At 51.8% G+C, this 21,273-nt stretch overlaps 1 protein-coding gene across 1 annotated transcript in view; it reads right to left on the reverse strand.

The window, feature by feature from the left end:
* Window positions 1–1,054: 1,054 nt before the first annotated feature.
* Window positions 1,055–21,273, reverse strand: part of GALNT16 (polypeptide N-acetylgalactosaminyltransferase 16) — an 82,317-nt gene continuing 62,098 nt past the window's right edge. The window contains exons 7-15 of the mRNA XM_037031490.1: window positions 21,167–21,254; window positions 19,384–19,468; window positions 18,967–19,070; window positions 13,568–13,694; window positions 12,552–12,644; window positions 11,094–11,177; window positions 7,198–7,339; window positions 6,610–6,732; window positions 1,055–3,249 (exon numbers count right to left, since the gene is read on the reverse strand). Of these exons, the coding sequence (XP_036887385.1) occupies window positions 3,112–3,249; window positions 6,610–6,732; window positions 7,198–7,339; window positions 11,094–11,177; window positions 12,552–12,644; window positions 13,568–13,694; window positions 18,967–19,070; window positions 19,384–19,468; window positions 21,167–21,254 (984 nt within the window). The 3' untranslated portion in view covers window positions 1,055–3,111. The remainder of the gene's footprint in view (window positions 3,250–6,609; window positions 6,733–7,197; window positions 7,340–11,093; window positions 11,178–12,551; window positions 12,645–13,567; window positions 13,695–18,966; window positions 19,071–19,383; window positions 19,469–21,166; window positions 21,255–21,273) is intronic.

A 21,273-nucleotide genomic window follows, 5' to 3' on the forward strand; every position in this document is an offset into this window, starting at 1 on the left:
AGCTTCCAGGGGAAAAAAGGTGGGGTGTAAGGGGGAGAGAAAATGGGCCTTGGAGGTTTGGAGGGCAAGTGCACGCTCAGAAGCAGCACCAGAGCCCTCCAAGATGGGAGCGAAAATAGATGAAAAGTGGACAAATGGCCCAGCCTAGCCTGGTGGGGGCCCAAGACAGTGGTGGGTGGTGGTCTGCGCTCCTCGAGAGGACAAAGGGATACACAGGGACTGCTTCAACGTGTCCAGCAGTAAATTGCCACCTTTGCTCAGCTTGGCCCAAGCTGGGCTCTGCTGCATGCTTGGAACCGTCACCCACCAGCACTTTGCTCCAGGCCCCTTCAGCCCGGTGTCCTGAGTGCTGGGGAATCCAGATGAGTAGCCCTGAGACAAGGTGGGGACAGGGACAGAAATGGCTGCATTCAGGAGAGGTTTAGTCTTGCACTGGCCTGCCCACTACAGTTCCTAAGTGCACCGAAGTGTTTATATCTACCTGGGTAGGTTCAGCTTCTGATCACAGATAAGAAGGGGCTTTCCATTGGTTTCCATGGAAACATTAGGCAGAGCATCTGCTATCCCATCAAACAAAGCTAGGCTGGTGGGACTCTTTCTGCAATTACTTTACTGTTTCTACCCAGGAAGGTGGTCCCACTTGCGTTTTACCCCCGCCTTCTTGTGTGGTGGAGGCGAAGGGCAGTTCAGCAGGGCCAGAAAGAAGAGCATTGGTAGAGGCGAACTTTTGGAGAAGCCCCTGGTTTCCATTTGAAGCCCAAGTAGCATCCCTCAGTGAGGTCACAGGAGCCTGGGCTCTGGTCCCAGCTAGCCTCAGCAGCAGGGCCACCTGTTGGCTTCCCCCAGCGTAGACAGCCTGTCGTCCAGGGATCCCTGGGGTGCCATGGGGCACGTAGGTCAAAGAGCAAGCTCTCAGGTGCAGGAGGGGGTTAGACACGAGCGTGTCCAGTTTCACTTTTACAGAATAGAGGCTCCAACTTCCCTGCGAGGCCAGGAGGGTGGCACTGAAGGGCTGGATTCTGGAGTCAGAAAGGAAGGCGCTGCTGCAGGTGTGTGTGTGTGAGAAGTGGTTTTATTCCAGGTGTGTGTTTCATAAAGATGAGGTTCTCGAGGATAGCTAGGAGCACATGCTTTGGTCAAGAAGAGGAAAAGCGAAAACAGAATAGGGCTGAGTCCCACAGAGGATGGCGGACAAGGGCTGCGCCTGGTCTGACCACAGGGAAGGAGGGGCCTCTCTAAGGCTTTCCGACCAGCAGCCCTCTTACATTCAAGGGAAGCCCCCGCTCCTCATCCCTAAAGTCCACACTGCACACCAGGGTGGACACGAACCACGGAGATGGCAGTAGATGAAACATCACAACAGAGGACAGAAGAAGTGTGGCCCCCATGCCAGTGAGCCCACAGGGTGCACACCAGGACACAGGGGCACTGCCAAGAGGACACCAGTGAGAGCCAGGAGGTGAGAGGGCACCTCTGAGGACCCTCCAGGTGGAGTGCTGCGGACCGGGGACCCCTGGCTCCTGGCCCCAAGGGCTTCATGGAGGGAGCAGGCGACAGCAGTTTAGGCACACCAGGGAGGGAGATGAGGCGTGGCAGCTCAGGTGGGTGGTATGCCAATCCAGAGCAGGGGTTCAGACCCTTTGGGGACCAAGGACCTCTGCAGGCAGCAGGGGAAGTCCACGGACCCTCTCTCCAGGAAAATGCACATATGCACACTCATGCACTATTTGCAGGGACAATTTCGGGAGATTCCTAGGCCCTCTGGAATCCATAAACTTCTGAGGAGTCTCAGGCTGGTTTTCTTTGGGAGGGAGACCCCCTAGGGGTCTTGGTACCAGCAGTCTTTTGCCCGAGATCACACTGCCTGAGCCAGGGTGGTGGGAGAAGAAGAACATGGGGAATAACAGAAGTGGTTCCAAGACCAGGCCATGGGGTGGGGGAAAGGCCCAGTGGCTGTGAGAAGTAACTGGGACGTCTCTACGTAATCAGGAGCCACCAACCAGCTTCCCTGCCACTGCACTGACTGACCCCTGAGGCCTCCCTCCCATAGCAGGGAGGGGTAAGGATGAGGCTTAGCCAGGATGACTTACTCCCAGTGACTGAGGGAATGTCGATGCTCAAGAAAGCAGGGCCTGTTCTTACGGGCCGCCTGGTCCCATAATGCGGTATTTACAGAGGCAACAGCTTCTGAGAAAGCAGTTGTCAAAAACCACAAATGAGGACGGGGCAGCTGAGTGGTGCATGGTGGCCACCCGTCCTTATGGCGTCCTCATGGCGGGTCCAGGCAGGGGGACAGGGCACCTGCAGGTCATTAAGGCCCGAGGGAGAGGTTTTGTCCTGACACACGGCTGAACAGAAGTGGGGTCTGTTTAGTAAACTGTGTCCCAAGGCTGCTGCTGAAGATCGCCCTGCAGCCTCTTGCTAAGAAGGCCAGAGCACAGGACTAGAGGCACAGCGACCCAGGGCTGGTGTGGCATGGGGATTAGATCCCTGGGAAGAGACCCGCTCTTTGGGTGATGTGCTGCTTTTCCATCCATGTCCTTCTACAAATCATCCATCCTTCCCCCTGGATCCCATCCCTCCCACACCCAACCCAGCGCCTGCCTGAGACAGGCCACTGAGCTTCTCACCCCCTTCTGGTTCTCTGTCGGCCCCAAAGGCTGCCCCTCTCCTCCCAGCCTCAGGCTCTCCATCCATACTACCTGCGTTCTTTCCCCATGCATGATCCTAGAAGCAGGCCCTGTGACACAGTGGGGACCCTGTGTGGGCTTCTGTCCTTGTTCTCCCCAAACAACAAGGGGAGGGTCCCAGGAGGCAGGAGGGAGGGGACCAAGGGTGAGGGCACTTGCCCCGTCTCTGCTGGGCAGCAGCCCAGCATCCTGGCCTTCTTCTGCCCGGGGGCGAGGGCGGGTCGGCAGCCAGGGCATCAGGCACGCCCCGAAGCCCCGCTGTCCAAGCTTTGGAGAATGGTGTCTCACAGCACGGGTGTTTGCTGATGGCTCCAGCAGAGATGTGAGGAGATGGAAACGGCCCGCTTTACACTCCCCCCCCCTAGCCCCCTTCCAGTCCCAAAGTCTCATGCAAAAGGTAGCTGAGGCCCCAGGGCCACCGTCATGTGTGTGGCAGCAGCTGCCACTGCTGGGCCGGGGCGTCAGCCTGGCACTTGCTGGTCAGGAGCTGGGCAGGCTTGGCCTCCAGGCAGAGGCCGCTGACTGAATGCTGGATGAAGGAGGCTTTTCTCCTCCATCTCTGTGGGGAGAAGTGGGAAGAAAGTGAATGAGGAGACTGTGATTAAAAATAATAATGCTCACATCTTCATTGCACATGCGTATAAGTGGCCCTGCATATACCTAGGACACCCCCGCCTGCCCCCATTTAAACAGTCTGTGTGTCCCCTACATAAAAGCCCTGCTCCGCCGCCCCAGGACACAAGCTCTAGGCCCGTACCTCCTGTTCTGTAGTTTGGCATGAAGTTACTGTCTAGATTGAATGCAGAGGTGCATTTGGCCTGCAGGGTGTTAACTTAAAATTCGGCTTAGTTGCCACATAAAAATCTGTTTCCAGCTTCCATTCAGACATGGCTCGGTATCTTTTGTGGCATCAGCTGGTTGGAGCCAAGGGGCTGCTCTCTGCTGTGAATGGACCCTTATCTCAGTTCACTCGAGTCCCACCTGGGCTTCCTGGAGACACTTGAGTTTGGGTTTCAGGACAGGTGAATCTTTGACCCCTTCGAACAAGGTTTCTTCCTGCAGCTCGAAGCTGCGTCCCTGGCCTATCACTGTACAGCACCTTACCTACACCCCTTAGTGGGAACTGGCCGCCATCTCGGCAGAGAGGAAGAGTGAGGCCAGTGGGCTGGTGGGGATGCTTGAGTCCCCTGTAGCAGTCATGAAGGGGTGCTCAGGTCAGTGCCTTCACGTCCTGGTGCCTCCCCTTCCCCAGTCTTAACAAGGGGAAGGAGAGTTGTCCCAGTAGAACATTTTGAAAATGCCGGGATGGAGGATGAAGTGTGGTTTGGATGCTCAGTCTATTTTTGGCTTCTTTCCTATTTTCCTCCCATGCATCCACCTCCCCTCTTCCTATATCTACCTTGTCTTCCCTAAGGAGTGGGGAGTGCTCATGACCATGTGGATGGAGCCCAGAGGGCTCAGAGAGGTAGGGACCACATTTTGGGGGGAGCAGCTAGAAGGGAAGTGAGCCACACGCAGCTTCAGGTCCGGGGCTGCAGGGGTCCATGAGGTGGGCAGAGAAGGGGACCAACTTGGGATGTGCATACAGGGCGGAAGACGGAGTGTCAGAGTCTGGATCCCCCTTAGGAACACAGTGCTGGGAGGCTTGGGGTTGAGAACCAGCCCCTCTGGTCTGCGTGGCCCCAGCACAGGGGGGATCCCTGGCCTAAAGGTGAGGGGTAGTCTGTGGGACAGGGCCTTTGGTCCCTCTGAAACTCACAGCATCCTATTGCCTGTGGTTTTCTAGTCTGACCTTTCAGGAAGGGCTGGCCATACTCTCCCCAGCTGAGCCTTGATGGATCATGTCCTTTCATCCCTGTGTCCAACATGATTTGCACATTCCCTGGCACGAGTAAGCACCCAACGCAGTTTTGTTTTTTGAAGGATGAATGCACAGATGAGTGAACGAAAGACCCAGTCATTAGGAGGTGCTCCCCCAATCACAGGATTCTCACTTCCTACCAGTACCATTAGGCACAGTCTCAGGGCCTCCCGAGTCCCTGGCCACTCTGTTCTGGCCAGAGAAAAAGAGTCCTCTCACAGGACTGTCCCTCCTCCACAGTCTTGGTTGTTGCAGAATCCTTGTGAAGCAGGCAGGGGAGAAAGGCATTCATTTTATAATGAGAGTACTGAGGCTTAGAGAGGTGAGGGGGTGACCGAGCTGGGACTTGCTCAGTGTGATGGAATTTAACAAATTCCATCAGCTCGAATGCACAGGGGACCTCTTGGATATCTGACCCCCAGGTGACCTGAGACATGGAAACAAAGGGAACCAAGAAGGAAGGCCAAGGTTGGAGAAGGTGCTGGCAGTAGAAGAGACTCTCACCCTGTCCCCCGGGGGGAGGGCCCAGCTGCCCAGGGTGCTACTGGGGGCCTGGCAGAGCTTGCTTGAGCAGAGTGAGTGGAGACAAGGCTGAGCCAGCACAAAGGGGAAAACCGATGCTTTAGCCCCAGGTAAGTATTCGCATAGTGGCTGCCCTGGGAGCTATTTCCCAGCTCCAGCCTCAACAAGGAGGGAGGCCCTGCCTGGGTGGCTCAGTTGACTGGAACATCTTCCCAATATGCCAAGGTTGCGGGTTCAATCCCTAGTCAGGGCACATACGGGAGGCAACCAATGAATACATGAATAAGTGGAACAACAAATAGATGTTTTTTTCTCTCTCTCTAAAAATCAATTAAAAAATAAAAGACAAGGAGGGAGTGGGGATGGGCTTAAGACTTGACACTCAGAGAGTTTCATACTCCAGGAAGGGGGCCTCAGGACCCGCTCACTTCAGGGTAAGGGACATGCAGCCTTGGTGGGGAACAGAACCAGCTGCACCCCTCCAGTCTGAGAGGGGCCGGTCATCCCTAAAGAGCTGACCCAGCCAAACAGAACAGGTGGGAGGAGAACCCTGCAGGTTGAGTCAGACAGCCAGGCAGCCAGCCCCTCACCCCTGTACTGCCCCACAGGCTGGGAAGAGTCAGACACAGGGACAGCTACCCAGGACGGGGAGGCAGAGGAAGAGCTGGAGCAGACCTCTGGCCTTTGTGTCCCAGTTCCCAAGCAGAGGCGTGGCCCCCCCAGCCACGTAGGGAGTGATAGATGGGGGAGCCCTGCTGACTCTGTCCCTGGCTGCTACAGCCCCTAAGCAAGTAACTTCATTGCTAGGATCATCATCTTCTTCCTCAACAAGTGGGCCTGACCTGTCTCCCTGGATTAGTGGTGACAGGGAGAGAGAGTGTGTTTGACAAATGGAAAAGGCAGTGGTCACGTAAGGCTGGCATGACAGCTTGGAAGTCACTGTATCTTGATTTTGATTTCCCCAGCCAGCCAGCAGCCAAGAAATACTTACTGAGCATCTACTATGTCCTGGGATAAGACTGTGGGTCCGAGATCACCCTTACCTAGATTTTAATCCCAGTCCCACCCCATCCCAGCTGTGTGATCTAATATACGTTTCTTAAATTCAGGGAGCCTCGATCTTACGACCTACAAAATGGGGCTAGTACTAGAGCCTGTGTCGGGGTTGCTGGGAGGAGCAGATGAGATGACCCGTGTAAAAGTCCTAGTATGGGCTTTCAGTGAAACTAACACTCATTTTGGCAGTGGTGGTCGTCACAGGCTAGGGACAGCGTTGACAAGACAAATAGTTGCTGCCCTCATTCACCTCACAGGTGGGCAGGACGGACATTAAACAAATATTTACCTGAAGGACTTCCTCATGAGTAAAATAATACACTTGACCTTGATAATGACGTGGGCCTGCACAGCTCCTCATTTTGGAGGGCTTGAGTCCGTATGTCTCGGCCTGCAGCTCCCCTGCCAGTGGCTGCCATCCCCACTCTGTGTCCTCCCGGGGCTACTGGCCACCCTGAGCCCAGGGACAAGGAGTCTTACCTGCCTGCCTTCTCTCGGGTCGCATGCCTGTAGTGTGACCGGGGACCCAGGGGAGACGGAGGTGGAGGTGGCGGTCAGGCACTTCCCCTGCTGCTGGATGAGGTGGTCACTGAACAGCCATGCCTGCAGGGCAGGAACCAGAGAGGCTGAGTCCAAAAGTACAGCAATGGATGCACAGATGGGTGGACAGGTGATAAAAACTGTCCGTGACGGGGGCTCCATGACCGGCTCCAGTCTTGATGTGGTGCATTGACACTCATGTTTTGCACATGCATGCACATACAAGAGTCCCGGATGCCCTGTGCCCATCATATCAGCTGACCACAGCTGCATCCCAGGAGAGAGCTGGGTGCTGTTTGGGTAACATCTCTCCCTCACTAAGCAGAAAGCGGGTGGTGCACAGAGGGCAGCTGTGTCACAGGCTGGAAAGGAGATGGGAATGTGACAGGAGCAGACCCAAGGAGCAGGGGGGAGGGGACAGCAGGCAGGGTCCCTGGGAAAGTGGGTTTGTGGAGACTGTAGGCAGAGAGAGGAGGCAGATGAGCAGAGGAAAGCCCCACACCCCACTCTGGGACCTGAGCAGCTTACCTGGGGTGCCGGGGGGTTCTTTGCAGACCCTCTGCAGATCCCCACTCCAAGTAGGAAGTTCCCAGCAGTATCCTGGCCTTGGGATTCTAAGCAGTTAACCCCCTGCTTAATGATACCAGGAAGCACTTCCTTCACTGGGACCCTGAGAGGAAAGGCGGGGTCAGGCTTGTTTTCTGCCCATCTCAGGCTTACCCACACTTACCCAGAGGGCAGCCGCAGTCAGCTCCCTGGGCACCAAGGTCTTGCGGGGAGGACCACTGGCAGCGGACAGGCATAGTTAGCAAGGCGGGGGAGAAGAGGGGGAAGGGACCAGGGATTTCTCTGGGAAGACGGGCCTGGGCCCCAGTGGGTTCTGAGCAGCTCCTTGAGCCCCAGGGACTAGCCTAGAGGCTGGGTCTGTGAGGACTCTGGTGGGGAGAAATCTTAGGCCAGAAACCCAGGAGTCCCTGGCACAGAAAGGAGAGAGCCTGGGGAGAGGCTGGCACCCGAATGCGGGCTCAATGAGCAATCTCAGAATGATGGGGAGGGGTCACTTGAAAGAAACAAATTTAAAATGCACAAATATGGAAATGTGTTCAATCTCACTAAAAATTAAAGAAATACATCTTAGAGAGTCAGCACTGTTTGTTTACGATATATATATATATATATATATATATATACTGTGTATTTATATATTTGTTTACATATAAAATATACTTTATATATAAAATATATATACTTATATGTATGCACACAAATATCTATACTTAGGATCATATCCTATGGTGAAAGCATAAATTAGCCTCACTTTTCTGGAAGGCAGTGTGTTATTATTATTACTAGGTAGCAAAGGCCTTAAAAATGTGCACACCTCTGACCTCACCATCCCACTTCAGGGAGCTTAATACCCCACGGCAATAATTATAGATGTGTGCAGAGATTTAGTCTAAAAATATTCATCTCAGAGTTGTTGATGACATGAAAACATTGGAAATTCCTAGATATCCGACAGCGGGTGGGCAAAATGCACCGTGATGCACCCGTAGGATGGAAAGCCCTGCAGCCATTACACATGCCTGTGAAAGACTCTCTGCTAAGGGGAAAGCGTTCAGAACATGCCATTAAGTCAAACAGGCATGTCAAAATATCATACTATGAAATCACTTTGTATGCACAGCAAAATGTGCATGAATACACACACACTGATATAAGGCACAGCATCTGACCCCATGGACAATTAACCTAAGGAGGCTGCCGGCCCCAGCAGATGCAGGCTTGTCTGCTTGGGCTTGGGAGCGCTCAGGGATTGTGGATCCATGGCGCAGGGATGGGGAACCCGTCTGGCCATGTGCCTATCCTCCTCTGCCTCCTGCTGCCTCGGTCAGCAAGAGAACTTGGGCAGGGGCGGGGGCGCGTCAGAACACTTCTGGCATTCTTCCATGTTGACATGCCACAGGATCTCAGCCATACCAGGTCTTCCTTCCTCAGAGTTGGGTGGAAGCCCCCAGAACCCTAGAACCGACCTGTTCTCACAGAGCCTCAAGCAGTAGGGTGGGCCAGCTATTAGGATCCCCTGTTTGGAAGAAAGTTGGTATCATTTGGGCCAGCTGATCTTTCTAACCCCTGGCCCTCACCCTGAGAACTGAGGCAGATCACGAATGAGTGGACTGGGGAGGAGTCATCAGGATATAAATGAGGCATGTGGCTTATCTTATTTTTTTTTTAAACTTTCACACAGTCGCCTTGACTGGTGTGGCTCAGTGGGTTGGGCGTTGCTGCATGGACCAAAAGGTAGCTGGTTCAACCCTTAGTCAGGGCACGGGCCTGGATTGCAGGAAGAGTCCCTTCCCCTCTCTCTAAACATAAATACATAAAAACCTTTAAAAATCAATAAATAAACTTCCGCACAGTGACAGAACAAATGGAAGTTGACTATGTTCCTCACTTCACGTCGCTGGTTCCATCCACTCTCCTACCTTGGGATCAATGAATCTAGGTTTCTGACAGTTATGACATACTTTCTGGTCCGCAGGGAATGATTGAGGACACTGCCTGGGGACCGGGGAGGACAGGAAGGGCACATCCTCGGTCCCTCATCTCCTAACACCTCCCCCAGGCTTTCCAGCTCCTGCCCAAGGCCTAGAGTCTATGGCTCTACACAAATGTTGTGTGAACTTGGACAGAATGTAAGGAAATGAATTTTCCGACACATTGGAATGAAAGCACCCCCTTAGCAGTGGTCACTTGAGGAAGCTGTTTGTTCATCATACTCCCATGAACCAGTGTTCCCCCTTCACAGCTGTCGCTCAGGGAGCCTGGGGTTACCCAGGCTGCCAACTTCCCTCTGAGGACGCTCTAACTGTTCTGGGATTCCTCAGGAACTGCTCCCAGCATCGGTTTATTTTCGTGACTTGCTTCAGTCTTGTCATACTGTAGTTGAGACCCCGGGTCATGTTATCCGGGCCAGTCTAGTCTATCCCCTGGTCTTGGCTATGATGCAGCCACTGATGTTTTCCAAAAATCAGATCTGCTGCTCACAGACATGCAAGCTCTAAGGGGCGGAGTGTTCTGGCAAGTCACAGCAGCATCTGTGGGGGAAACTGGCCCGGGCGGGACAGCCCGCTCCCCAGAGTGACAGCCAGAGACGGAAGAATGCTAATTGCAAAGTTATTACTGAGGCCTATTGACTGTGCCATTTATTCAGTCAAAAATATTTATCGAGCCCTGGCTGGTGTAGCTCCGTGGATTGAGCCACGGCCTGTGAACCAGACGATCGCGGTTCGATTCCCAGTCAGGGCACATGCCTGGGTTGCAGGCCAGTTCCTGGCAGGGGCCAGTTCCCAGCAGGGGATGCACGAGAAGCAACCATACATTAATGTTTCTCTTCCTCTCTCCTTCCTTCCCCTCTAAACATAAATAAATAAAAAACCTTTAATTAAAAAAATATTTATCGAGAGCTCATTTTGTGACAGGCACTATGCTAGGAGGTGGAGAAAAAACGGTGAACAACACAGATGAACACCTCTACCCTCACGGAGCTTACTCTCAAGTATGGGGAGATAGCCCCCAAATTAACCAGCTGGATGTGTGCTAGACAGTAATAAGGGCAACAGGAAAACACAAAGCCGGGATGCTGGGGACGGGGTGGTCTGTGAATTCAGCCTTCCGGGAGGCTGCCCTGAGAAGGGCACATCTGAGAAAGACCTGAAGGAGGTGAGGAAATGAGCCGTGTGCATGTAGCCAAGACACTCAGAAGGATTTCAAAAGAAGGAAGAATCCTCTCCAGCCCACCCAGCCATCACAGCTCGTCCCATGCAGTCCCACGCAGCACACAGACACGCTCGCATGTACCGCCACCTGCAGGTTACTTCTGCATTGGCTACAGCAAATGTCCCCATGCTCTTCCACAGCCTTGACAATGACAATATTAATGGGCACAGAACGTTTGTTTAGATCGGTGCATCATGATTCGTGAAACCCAGCCCCCATTGTCGGCGGTTTCTCAGTTTTCTCCCAGCAACCGGGCCTACAGTGAACATCTACTTGTTTGTCAACAGTTTTTTGCTTCAGTTGCTTCGTTTCCTTAGAATAAACTCCCAGAAGGGAGAGAACAGAATCAAAGGGGATGACGACTTCTGTGGCCATTGCTATAAAGTGCAGTGTTGTTTTCCTGAGGGGACAATGTCTGTTTCTGGCATGAAGAAAATCCTAGTCTGTTAAAAATTTGGTTCCTACCACAGATCGTGGTAACTCCTGGTAATGTCCTCCTGCTTTCCTCAAAGCTTTCACAAGAAGATAAACACTGACAGCTGGGAAGAGCCAGGCTTCCTGGGACGGAGAGATCCCGGGGTGCCAGGTCCCCAGGCTGCCAGCCCCCTCCCAGGCCAGATGCACGGGCTGAGGGCCACACTCACGTGAGCTCTGGGTAGACGTTTTCCAAGTACCAGCGGAAGGACTTGCAGTTCATCTTCTTCCTCTGCTCGATCCTTGTGGCCACACTGAAAGAGGGGGCCTGGTTCAGGCTCTGGCCAGCGGGTTTGTGAGGAAGCCCCGGGGAGGATGGGCAGAGGCCCCACCTGAGCAGGCCAGAACCAGGAGGCTGGGTACCAGCCTGCCCTCCTGGAGTCATTCTCAGACCTGCAAGTTCACCCAGGTCTTCTGGCCACTCCTCTCCTCAAATTCCTGCTCACCTTTCAGGATCAGCCCAGCCTGCAGGGGGCCCTGTTTCACTCTCCTCACCCCTGGAGCCCTCAGCTAGCATCACACAAACCCTCAGCAGGCATAGGGCCTTATTTCCACAGAGAACAGAGCCTCAATGAACTCAAGTTGTCCTTTTGTGCGCTGCGGTTTAGCAGACAGAGTCTAACAACAGGAGGAACAGGCTTTAAGGTCTTTCAGGAATTCTAGCAAATCAGAGCCTCTGATGTTGGCAGACACTGCAGTTTGGTCTCCTCACCTGCCTCAGCTACACTGACCATAATGGCCTCTGACAGGTGCCCTCACCTCCTCTCTGAGCCTCAGTGTCTCCTCCAGTAAACTGAACACATAACCACCTACCTCAGGACGTTTTTGTGAGACTCAAATAAATTAAGGGACATAAGTACCCAGCAAATTTTAGCTCCCCACTGAAAGAAATAGTGTTAGTTCTTTTTTGTTAGGGGATGGATGTAAGTAAATAGAGGGAGGAAGATTCATTGATGATCACTAATAATGGTTTCAAACTTTCCTGACCACAACCTTGAATAAGAGATAAATACATCCTATGCTGTGGTCAAGTTTACCCAGACACACACTTAGGTAGACACACACACACATACAATTAAAATAAGAGTTTTGCAAGAACAGTATTACCCTTCACAGCAATCAACTGCTATGTTCTATTCTGTTCTGTACTAATCTCTAGTGTTCTCATTCCCCATCATTTTTTTTTTTAAATGCTGGTCATAACCCACTCAATTGACTGCAACCAATCTGAATTTTGGAAATGCTTCACTACACTGTAGTCCCAACAGTGAGAGATAGGGAAATAGTCCAACAGCACACAGATCGGAACAGCTGGGGGTGGAGGCAAGACCCCGAGTGTTTCTGCAGACAGTTCCTCCCTCAGCCCTCCCACAGAGGTCCCTTTCCCTGCAGGCAGCTTGTGAGTAGAAACTCTTTTTCATAAACGAGCCGTCTCTGGCTATTTCTCCCCACGGGGTTGCACCCACTTCAAGGACCTCTGCAGTGCATAGGGAATGGTTCCTAAGAGCCCAGCGGGTGGGGCTCAGTTACTAAGGAGACCATGAGTGCGTGCAAGCCCACTTCATATTCTGGCTAAGGCTGTGTTCAGTGGGTGGAGGGAGGCAAAGAGGGCTAGGGGAGGGGCCCACCTGCCGAAGGCCTTCCCGATGGCTGAGGGACGGGCTTCGTAGTAATATTGCTTATATTCGTCCATCCAAACCTCTGCAGTGCGCTTGGTATTCCTAAAAGGAGAGGAAGGAGCAAGAGAAAGTTACCGGGGCAGCAACAGAGGTAGGGGTAGGATTAAGATCATCAGCTCTGTGCATCGATGAGAACAAGCAGTGATGGAAATCTCAGGAGCGTATGCAAAACAGGACTGATTGGGGTGGCATTCATGAGTGCAATCTTTTTGAAGAACAATCTGTCAATATCCATCAACTTTGTAAGTACATATGCCCTCTGATGCTCTACTTCCAGGAGTCTGTTCCACCAATAGACCTGCATGTAAGCAATAAGGACATGTACAAGAATATTTGTTTAGTGAAGCACTGGCAACGGCCTGCATGCCCATCAGTGGAGGATAATGAACTACCTCCACACAATGGAGTGAGTGCTGGGCAACCTTGAACAGCAATGCCACGGCTAGCATGCACTGCCAGGGAAGGAAGTCTATAATTTAGTGCTGAGTGGCAGAAAAGTACGCTGCAGAAAACATATAGAGCAGGGTCCCACTTATATAGAAACACAAACACAAATCCCTGGTGTGTATGTGCATCTCTCTCCCTCTCTCTCCTCATGAATTTATGTGTGAAAATGTATATATTGAAAGGCCTGTGGCTGGGGATGTGGATGGGCAGACACTGACCAAGTCAGAGTCATCCATGCCATGTGGGTGGAGGGTAGCTCCCCGTTGGTCATTTGGCCAGTTTTCCGAGACCCTAAAGGACAAAGATAGTAAAGGCGAGAGAAACCTGGTGGCAACACCCCCACCTTCATCCTTCCACCCCTGAAAGTGCTTGGAATCCTGAATGGAAGACCTGGCAGGGGCCAACAGGGACACCGAGGCCCAGAGAGGTGGGTGGCTGCCCACAGTCAGTTGACAGGGCTGCATCTGGAACCCTGGTGTCCTGGTTCCAAGTTCAGGGCTCTTGGTTCTGTGACCTACCTAATGTAGGTGAGGGCGTTGCCCTCCGGGAAGTTGTAGGGGTGCCGCTTTCGGAAGACATGGCCCACTCGGCTGCAGGGCACGATCTCCAGGCTCCCGCCGCACATCCACACCCTAAAGGAGAGCTCTGCAGAAGACAGCAGCCATCAGGGGGAGGAACAGCCCCTTGGCGAGTCCCACCGAGTGAAGAAGGGAAGGAGCTGGCTTCCCTTCCCTTCAGTGTCGCATTGGAGGCACACGCGGGGGTTGGAGCTCCTGAGCCTGTTTGCATGAGCACACCCACTCCTGACAGTTTGCATGTGCTCTGCCTGCTCACACACACCCACCCTCCACATTCTCCACACCAACACCTTCCACACAAACACCACCAACACATACATCCTCCACACACACCACAAACACACACCCTCCACACACCCTCTATACAAATGCCTTTCTCACACACACCACCACCACACTCATCACACACATACCCTCCACCCACACCACCTATACACACACACATCACACACATATCCTCTACACACTCTACACACAAACACCGTTTGCATGCACCACCAACACACACACTCTGAGCTCTGGAAGAGCAGCAAAGAAAGCTTTAAAGGAACACCAAGACCACAAGCAGAAGGAAAACGAAATCGAATGGCAGCATCATTTCCCACCTCTGTCCAGAAAGCCCCATCCAGACACGAGCTAAGGAAGGACACGTCTGCTCAGCAGCCCATGCTGGGCACCTGAGAGGTTGGAAAAGCAGCCACCAACCAAGCCATGGCTGCTGCAGCTGGCCGGCCCTGACCTCCCTCCTGCCCAGGGGTTCCCATTTACAGGCTGCTGCTGGCCCTCTCAAGCCAGGCTTCCTTCTGATGGGGGCGGTGAAGCTGAACAAGCTTTTGCAGATGACTGTGGGCCTCAGCAGTGTTGGAGATGAACGAAGTGGCCATTCTGTCTCCCGGAATGGGAGGGACACCATCAGTCACAAGTCCATCCTCCACTCAGCAATTGTCACTTTGCAAGACCCACCCTGGCAATCGGCGGAACCTCACGTAATCTCTTCAGGTTTCCTACTTTCTTTCATATTAGCTCTACAGTTGGGCACCCTGTAACTTTGAAAAACCTCCTTTGTCCCAGAAAACCCATAACTATAACACTTTTTTAAAAAATGATTCCATACATTCACTCTTAGAGAGAGGGGAAGAGAAGGAGAAAGAAAAGAGAAATATCAACATGTGGTTGCCTCTCGAGCACCTCATACTGGGGACCTGGCCCGCAACCCAGGCATGTGCCCTGACTGGGAATCGAACCAGCTACCCTTTGGTTCTGGTTTGATTGAGCTCATGCTCAATCCACTGAGCCACACCAGTCAGGCCCATAACACTTTTTTAAAAAATGTTTTTTTAAAGCAAGAGCATCCTGTCATGAGTTCTTTCAGTCCCTTGGTCTCTCTTCCCACTCTCCACTCCTGGTCTCTGGCCAGGCCTGTGGGCCTTCACCTGCTACAGTGGATCCAGGCCTCCCAGTGGCCAGCAGAGTGGGGAGGGAAGGCAGCAAGACTAACGCCTGCCTCCTGGCCGCCCTGTGCGCACCAGGAGACTTTCAGGTGTGGTCCAGCGACCAGGACTGGAGGTTCAGCATATCTGGACTCACGCACAAGGTTGGCTACATTGCTGGGCTTCCCTAGGTCTGACTGTAAACAGGCAGGCCTCTGTCCCTTCTCCCAGCCAGAGCTCTGCAGTTGGCTCAGCAACAGAAATTTGAAACTGGGGACAGACCTGGGGACAGAGATCTGCATCTGGTTCCATTTCTGCCTGAGTAGCTTTATTCTGTTAGTTGTCACTTTCTCCCACTCAGCCTGTATTGCCCATACTATTATCAAGCATTCTCATTAGCAACAATACCATTAACAATAGCAGCAACCATCATCCATTTACTGAGCACTTACTATGTGCTGCCCTCTTTATACCTGGTGTCTAAATCTCACAGCAACCATGTGAAGTCAGTACTATTATCCCCATACATATATTTTTGAAGCATAGATAGTTTTATTTCACCCACTAATTTAATGATAGACAAGAGCCCTTTGTGACAGGTAGGGTCAATAAAACCAAAAACAAAATCCCAAAGTCAAAATAGTAGGTCCTCAGTCTGACACCCACTCCATGGATGCCAGACTTTTAATGCCCACTTTTTTAATTTTTTAATTAAATTTTTGGGGTGACATTAGTTAATAAGATCAAACAGATTTCAAGCATACATTTCTATGTTACATGATCTATATATTGCATTGTGTATCCGACCATATTTTTTAACAAGAACTGTGGAAATCAAAGATGTTAAATAACCTTTTCAAGGTAACCCAGACAGTTGCAGAATTGCAACATGAAGTTCACACTGTGTCCAGCAAGCTGCACTGTATGACTGGATTTTTTAGTTAATCCAGAATTTACTGAATCCTTATTTATTGTATGTCACATGCTATTCTAGAATCCCTTACATGCTAGTGGGGTAAGATAAGATCTCAGTAAAGTAAGAAACAAAAATACAAATAGAGAAGAAAATGAGTAGTTCAGCAGAAGTAACGCCTGTTTGAGAGTGGTTGGCAGGGTAACAATATGGGCGTTATGGTTTTAATATGGGTGTCATAATTTATGGTTTCGATTTGAACATTTCACCTAAAGTACCTTATGGTATGCTTGCATGTGATATTGTTATGTTACAGAATTGCACGCTTATGATTTTGTTACCAAAAAAAGTTGTAATAAAAAAGAGGCGTTATTTGTGCCGCACCCTGTCTGTAGTCTATCAGATAATAGTACGTACAGTGGAGAAAAACGAGGCTAGTAGGGCACGGAAGAGGGTGAGTGGCATTGGGGTGGAGGGCTGCAATTTTAACTAGGCTGATGAGGGAAGTCGTTACTGAAAGGGGACATTTGAGCTAAAAGAGGCAAGGAATTGAATCACGTGGCTTCTCAGGGGAAGAGCATTCCCGCATAATGCTCTTCATTATGAGATAAGCAAGGGCAAAGACCTAGACACAAGGGCAAGGCTGGAAAGTTGGAGGCTCAGCAAGGAGGCCAGGAGGCCAGAGCAGAGTGTGGAATGTGGTAGCTCAGAGCTGGTGGTGTGAGTTTGGGGAGGAAGGGCAGACTTCGGGGCTTTGGGTTTTGCTCTGAGTGACACAGGAGCCCTAGCAGGGTCTTGAGCAGTGCAGTGACAGGATCTGACTAGGTTTGGAAATGACCCCAAATGTGACTCCCAAGGTTTTCACTCGCACCACCCCCACTCCAGGTGGTCTCTGGCCCCTGAGTTTGGCTGGTGAGGAGGGGAGGCAGGGAAAGGAATGAGTCTTGCTTTGCACATCTCCCTTCCTGCATCTCCCTTCCTTCAACAAAGAAACAAAATGAAAGGCCAAAGCCACCAGTGGCAGGAGTCTGCCAGCTCAAAGCTGTGACTAGCCTAGACAGGTCTTTGAATTTCTTCTGAGAAACAGACCCTCTCCAGAACCACTGCTTGGTTCGCCTTTCAGTTCCCCAACCACCGAGCCCTCGCTGCAGGCGGAGTATGAGTGCAGCTATTTGATCATTCACTTGTTCCCCTGTCGGTTCCCAGCCTGGGGGGAAAAAAAGGAAGAAAGAAAAGAAAGGAAGGAAGGAAGAAAAGGCCTCTGGATGCAAGAGAGACTGTTAGTTTCTCAGTCTCCTAAGTCTTCACAGGAAACCGCCTTTGCCAAAGCTCCCCTCAGGCTGAGGCTGAGGACACAGAGGAGGTCACTAGGTCTAAACACATGGACAACGTCAGAACGCAAGGGTCATCACACCCCCGTCCCCAAATTTACTCCTCCAGATGCCTGTCTTGAAAGGGTTCCGAGGATAAGTCACTGGGGGAGAAAACCCCACGCCTGTCTCCACTCCAGCTGGTTTGGGGGAGGGGTCAGGGCTGTTCAAAGCCCCACTGCTCATTTGCCTCCTGATCAGGGAGAGAGAAGAAAGGACTGTTCCTCATGTCTCAGAAACACCGGGTTTCACTTAGATCACACCTCACAGCACCTGAGTGACTCTGGTCAAGGTACCCCACACACCCATTAGATGCAGGGTTTCCTGGCTAGAATCTGGAAGCCAGCGTCCACCTCAGTTTTCCCACCTGTCAAATAAGTGAGATACCACCAGCCCTACTTACTTCTAAAGAAGCTTGGGGAGGAAGAAAAGGGATGCCATGGGAAAGAGCTCGGCGGACCAGGTTCACTGTCAGAACAAGAGCATGCCTCTGTATTTACAGGCCTCTAAGCACCTGCCTGTTTCTGGGGGCCTGCAGGATGCCCTGGCACCCTTCCCACCCCGCTCCTTGCTTGTGAGGCTGCCTGGGTAGGCCGTACCACTGGGCAGCCTGCAGGGTACAGGTTCAACCAGTAGAGGCACCAGTGGGAGATCAGAGAAGGGAAAATCAGGATGGCTGTGCCCCACCCCCACAGCTTGCATCCAGGAGCCATGAGCTAACTGCCGGTGCCAAGACCACAGCTACTGTAGGGCGGCGCTCCCTCCCCATCTTTCAGACCTAGGGGCAGTGACACCTCCCAGCAATCACCAGCCTCATCCAGTACAAGGCTGTTCCTCTGGCTCCCTCTATCTAGCCCACTCTGTGTGAACAGTCCCTTTAATAAACCCTCTTAAATTACCCACGTCCGATGTTCCACCTGTATCTGGCCTTTATCTAACCTGAACCTCACCAGCAACCCTGGGAATTTACTGGCCCTTCCCTTTCCCTCTGGCGTTAGAGGGTTCTGACAGCCTCGGAAGTTGTGATAATGGCCATGGGCACAGTGCCGTGCATTTTAACTCATCGTCTCAGTTAGTACTACTCATACAGCCTCTTGTGGAAACTGAGACTTGGGGAGGCTTTAACTTGCCCGGGGCCAAAGAGCTTGTAGGTGATAAGATCTCCACCCAGCAACCCAGTAACTAGCAACCCTAGGGTACTGGTTAAACATGAGCAATGGGATCAGAGGGCTAGGATTTATACGAGGCCCTCTGACTCCATCACTTACATTTAACCAGTACCCTCTAACTGAACACATTCCCAGACCTAGTAGGGAAGCAACCAGGTGTTTAAGTTGTGGTCCAGGACACAGCCTGCATGTTCTCCCACATATATGTGTAGCCATGTGGCCACAGGCTCCCCCTAACCACCTAATTCTGTTTGTTTACCAGCTGTGTGGCTCTGGACAAACTACCGAACCTCTCTGTGCCAGTTTCTTTATCAGTAAAATGGAGATAATAGTACTTACTTGAGAGGATCGTTGTGAGGATTAAATCCTTAGAACAGGGCCTTACACATAGAAAGTGCTCCATCAGAGTTATCCATTATTGATGTTGTTGTTGCTATTGTTATATTTCCCAACTTACCAAAGTTCTCTCCCCCCCAGATGTCCATCTGGGCATCATACTTCCCCAAGTGGTTGAACCAGGACTTGTCGATCACAAAGATTCCTCCAGCTATGACTGGTGTCCTGGGGGCAAGGAGAAGAGAGAGGCAACATGTGAGCTCATGAAGCTGGAAGCTGCTCTACGTGGCCCCAGCACCACAGCCCATTTGCCCCAGGACCCCTGCCTGCAGAGGTCCCCTGCCTGCCTGTCTGTCTGGCCAGCCCCCTGGCCTTTGTGCTCTCTGTCCCTGAGGCCTGAACAGAGTCAGCACTTAGACTGGACAACCTCAGAAGCCCCGGTGACTGAAATGGCCCCCCGGCAGCTTCCCAGAACCCAGAACGCAGACCCTAGACCCAGGAAAAGAATGGCTCTCTCCGAGCTCACAGCAGCCCTGACCTTATGGGCTTGGTTGGGTCCGTCCGGGCAATCTTCTGCTCGAGAGGGATCTGCTCCCACTTGAAATGCAGGCTCCAGTCAAATCCTACGGGACAGGACAGGGTAAGAAGCAGGCTCAGGGCAGAGCCCATTGGCAGTTGTTGCCCCGTCAGGGTCTCCCTTGATCTGAGCCCAGTTCACAGGGGACCTAGGCAATTCGTGCAGTCATCCCTTCACCAGAGTGAGACAGGTCTCTGCCCTCATGGAGTTTTGGTCTACTGGGTGAGGCAGAGACTGAAAGATGGATCAGTGTGGGGATAATATGTCACTCAGGGGTGAAACGTGCTTAGAAAAGAAAATGAAGGCGAGACACCTACGCTATTCTCATCAGGGAGTCGGAAGTTGCTCCCCGATGACGTGACATTTGAACAGAGACCTGAATGAAGGGCTGACCCATGCGGCTATCTGGGGAAAGGGAATTCCAGGCAGGGGGACAGAAGTGGAGAGGCCCTGAGGTGACTTCACAGAGGAGAAATGCCTGGCTCCCCTCAGAATCCCGCTCAGCCCCAAGATCTAATGAATGGTTAAGTCCACTTACGGAAAACCTGGACCCCGAATACAAAATTCATTCTGCCCCCTAGCTGCCAGCCTTAGATTCTCCAGAGCAGCCCATCCAGCAGAACTTTCTGCGGTGACGGGCATTTCTACATCTGCCCTGTGCCGTGTAGCGGACACCAGCCACACACGCTACTCAGCACTCGGAGGTGGCTAGAGCAACGGGGGAACTGGATTTTCAATTTCATTTCATTTTAATTAATATAAATTTAAATAGCCAAATGTGGCATTTGTGTACTGTATTGGACAGTACAGCCCCAAAGCCCAGACCAGAGCAGCCCCAAAGAAACAATACAAGCCAGAAATGCAAGCCACATATATAATTGAAATCTTTCTAGTATCCGTATCAAAAAGTAGTAGGAATACCTACAATTAATTTAAATAACACATTTTAAACAAACACCCAAAAATATCATTTCAACTTGTAATCAATATAAAAAATTACTAGTGAGATATCTCATATTCTTCCACACAGAATCTTCAGAATCCGGTGTGTTTTACACTACAGCACGTCTCAGTTCAGACCGGTCATGTTTCTTTCTTTTCCCCCAAAAGATCTTACTTATTTATTTTTAGAGACTGGGGAAGGGAAGGAGAAAGGGAGAGAAACACCAATGTGTGGTTGCCTCTTGCATACCCTGCACTGGGGACCCGACCCACAACCCACGCATGTGCCCTAGACTGGGAATCGAACCAGGACCCTTTGGTTCACAGGCCTGCGCTCAGTCCACTGAGCCATGCCAGCCAGGGCCAGAGTGGTCATATTTCAAGAGTATAAAAGCCCAATGTGGCTACCGCTACCACATCAACAGAGCAGGTTCAGACCATTTCTAGCGGGTCCATGTTAGGAATTCACACAAAGTTGAGGGTCCCCCCACTCCCCCCAAAACAGTTGTCATATTACACCCTCTGCCAGAACTTGGCCTTGGTCCCTGGGCTGGCCATGTTTGGGAGGGAATGTCAGTGTTTGTGGGGAGGGAAAGACCAGATTGGCTCTGCCACTGATTGCGCCAGGAGCCTGTGGCCCCCAGCCCCAGGGCTCTACCCAATCCCTTCCCATTTTCTGGAGGTAATGGGGTTGTGAGAGCCTCTGGCACAGCTGGGAAGAAGAGCCCCAAGCCAGGGCTGTTGCCTGCCCTCACCGGCCTCCTTTCTGGTCTAGAGCCCCTCCCTCAGTAGCAGGACCCACCTCCTCGAAGGTCAGCAGATGCAGCAAGGTAAGCAAAATTATCCAGACTGATGACATCGATGATGGGGCTCACCACACGGGTGTGGTCCTAAGAGAGAAAAATTCGA

This window comes from Sturnira hondurensis, unplaced genomic scaffold (genome assembly GCF_014824575.4).
Source record: "Sturnira hondurensis isolate 20B ecotype Veracruz unplaced genomic scaffold, ASM1482457v3 Scaffold0021143, whole genome shotgun sequence".
Taxonomy (NCBI): Eukaryota; Metazoa; Chordata; class Mammalia; order Chiroptera; family Phyllostomidae; genus Sturnira; species Sturnira hondurensis.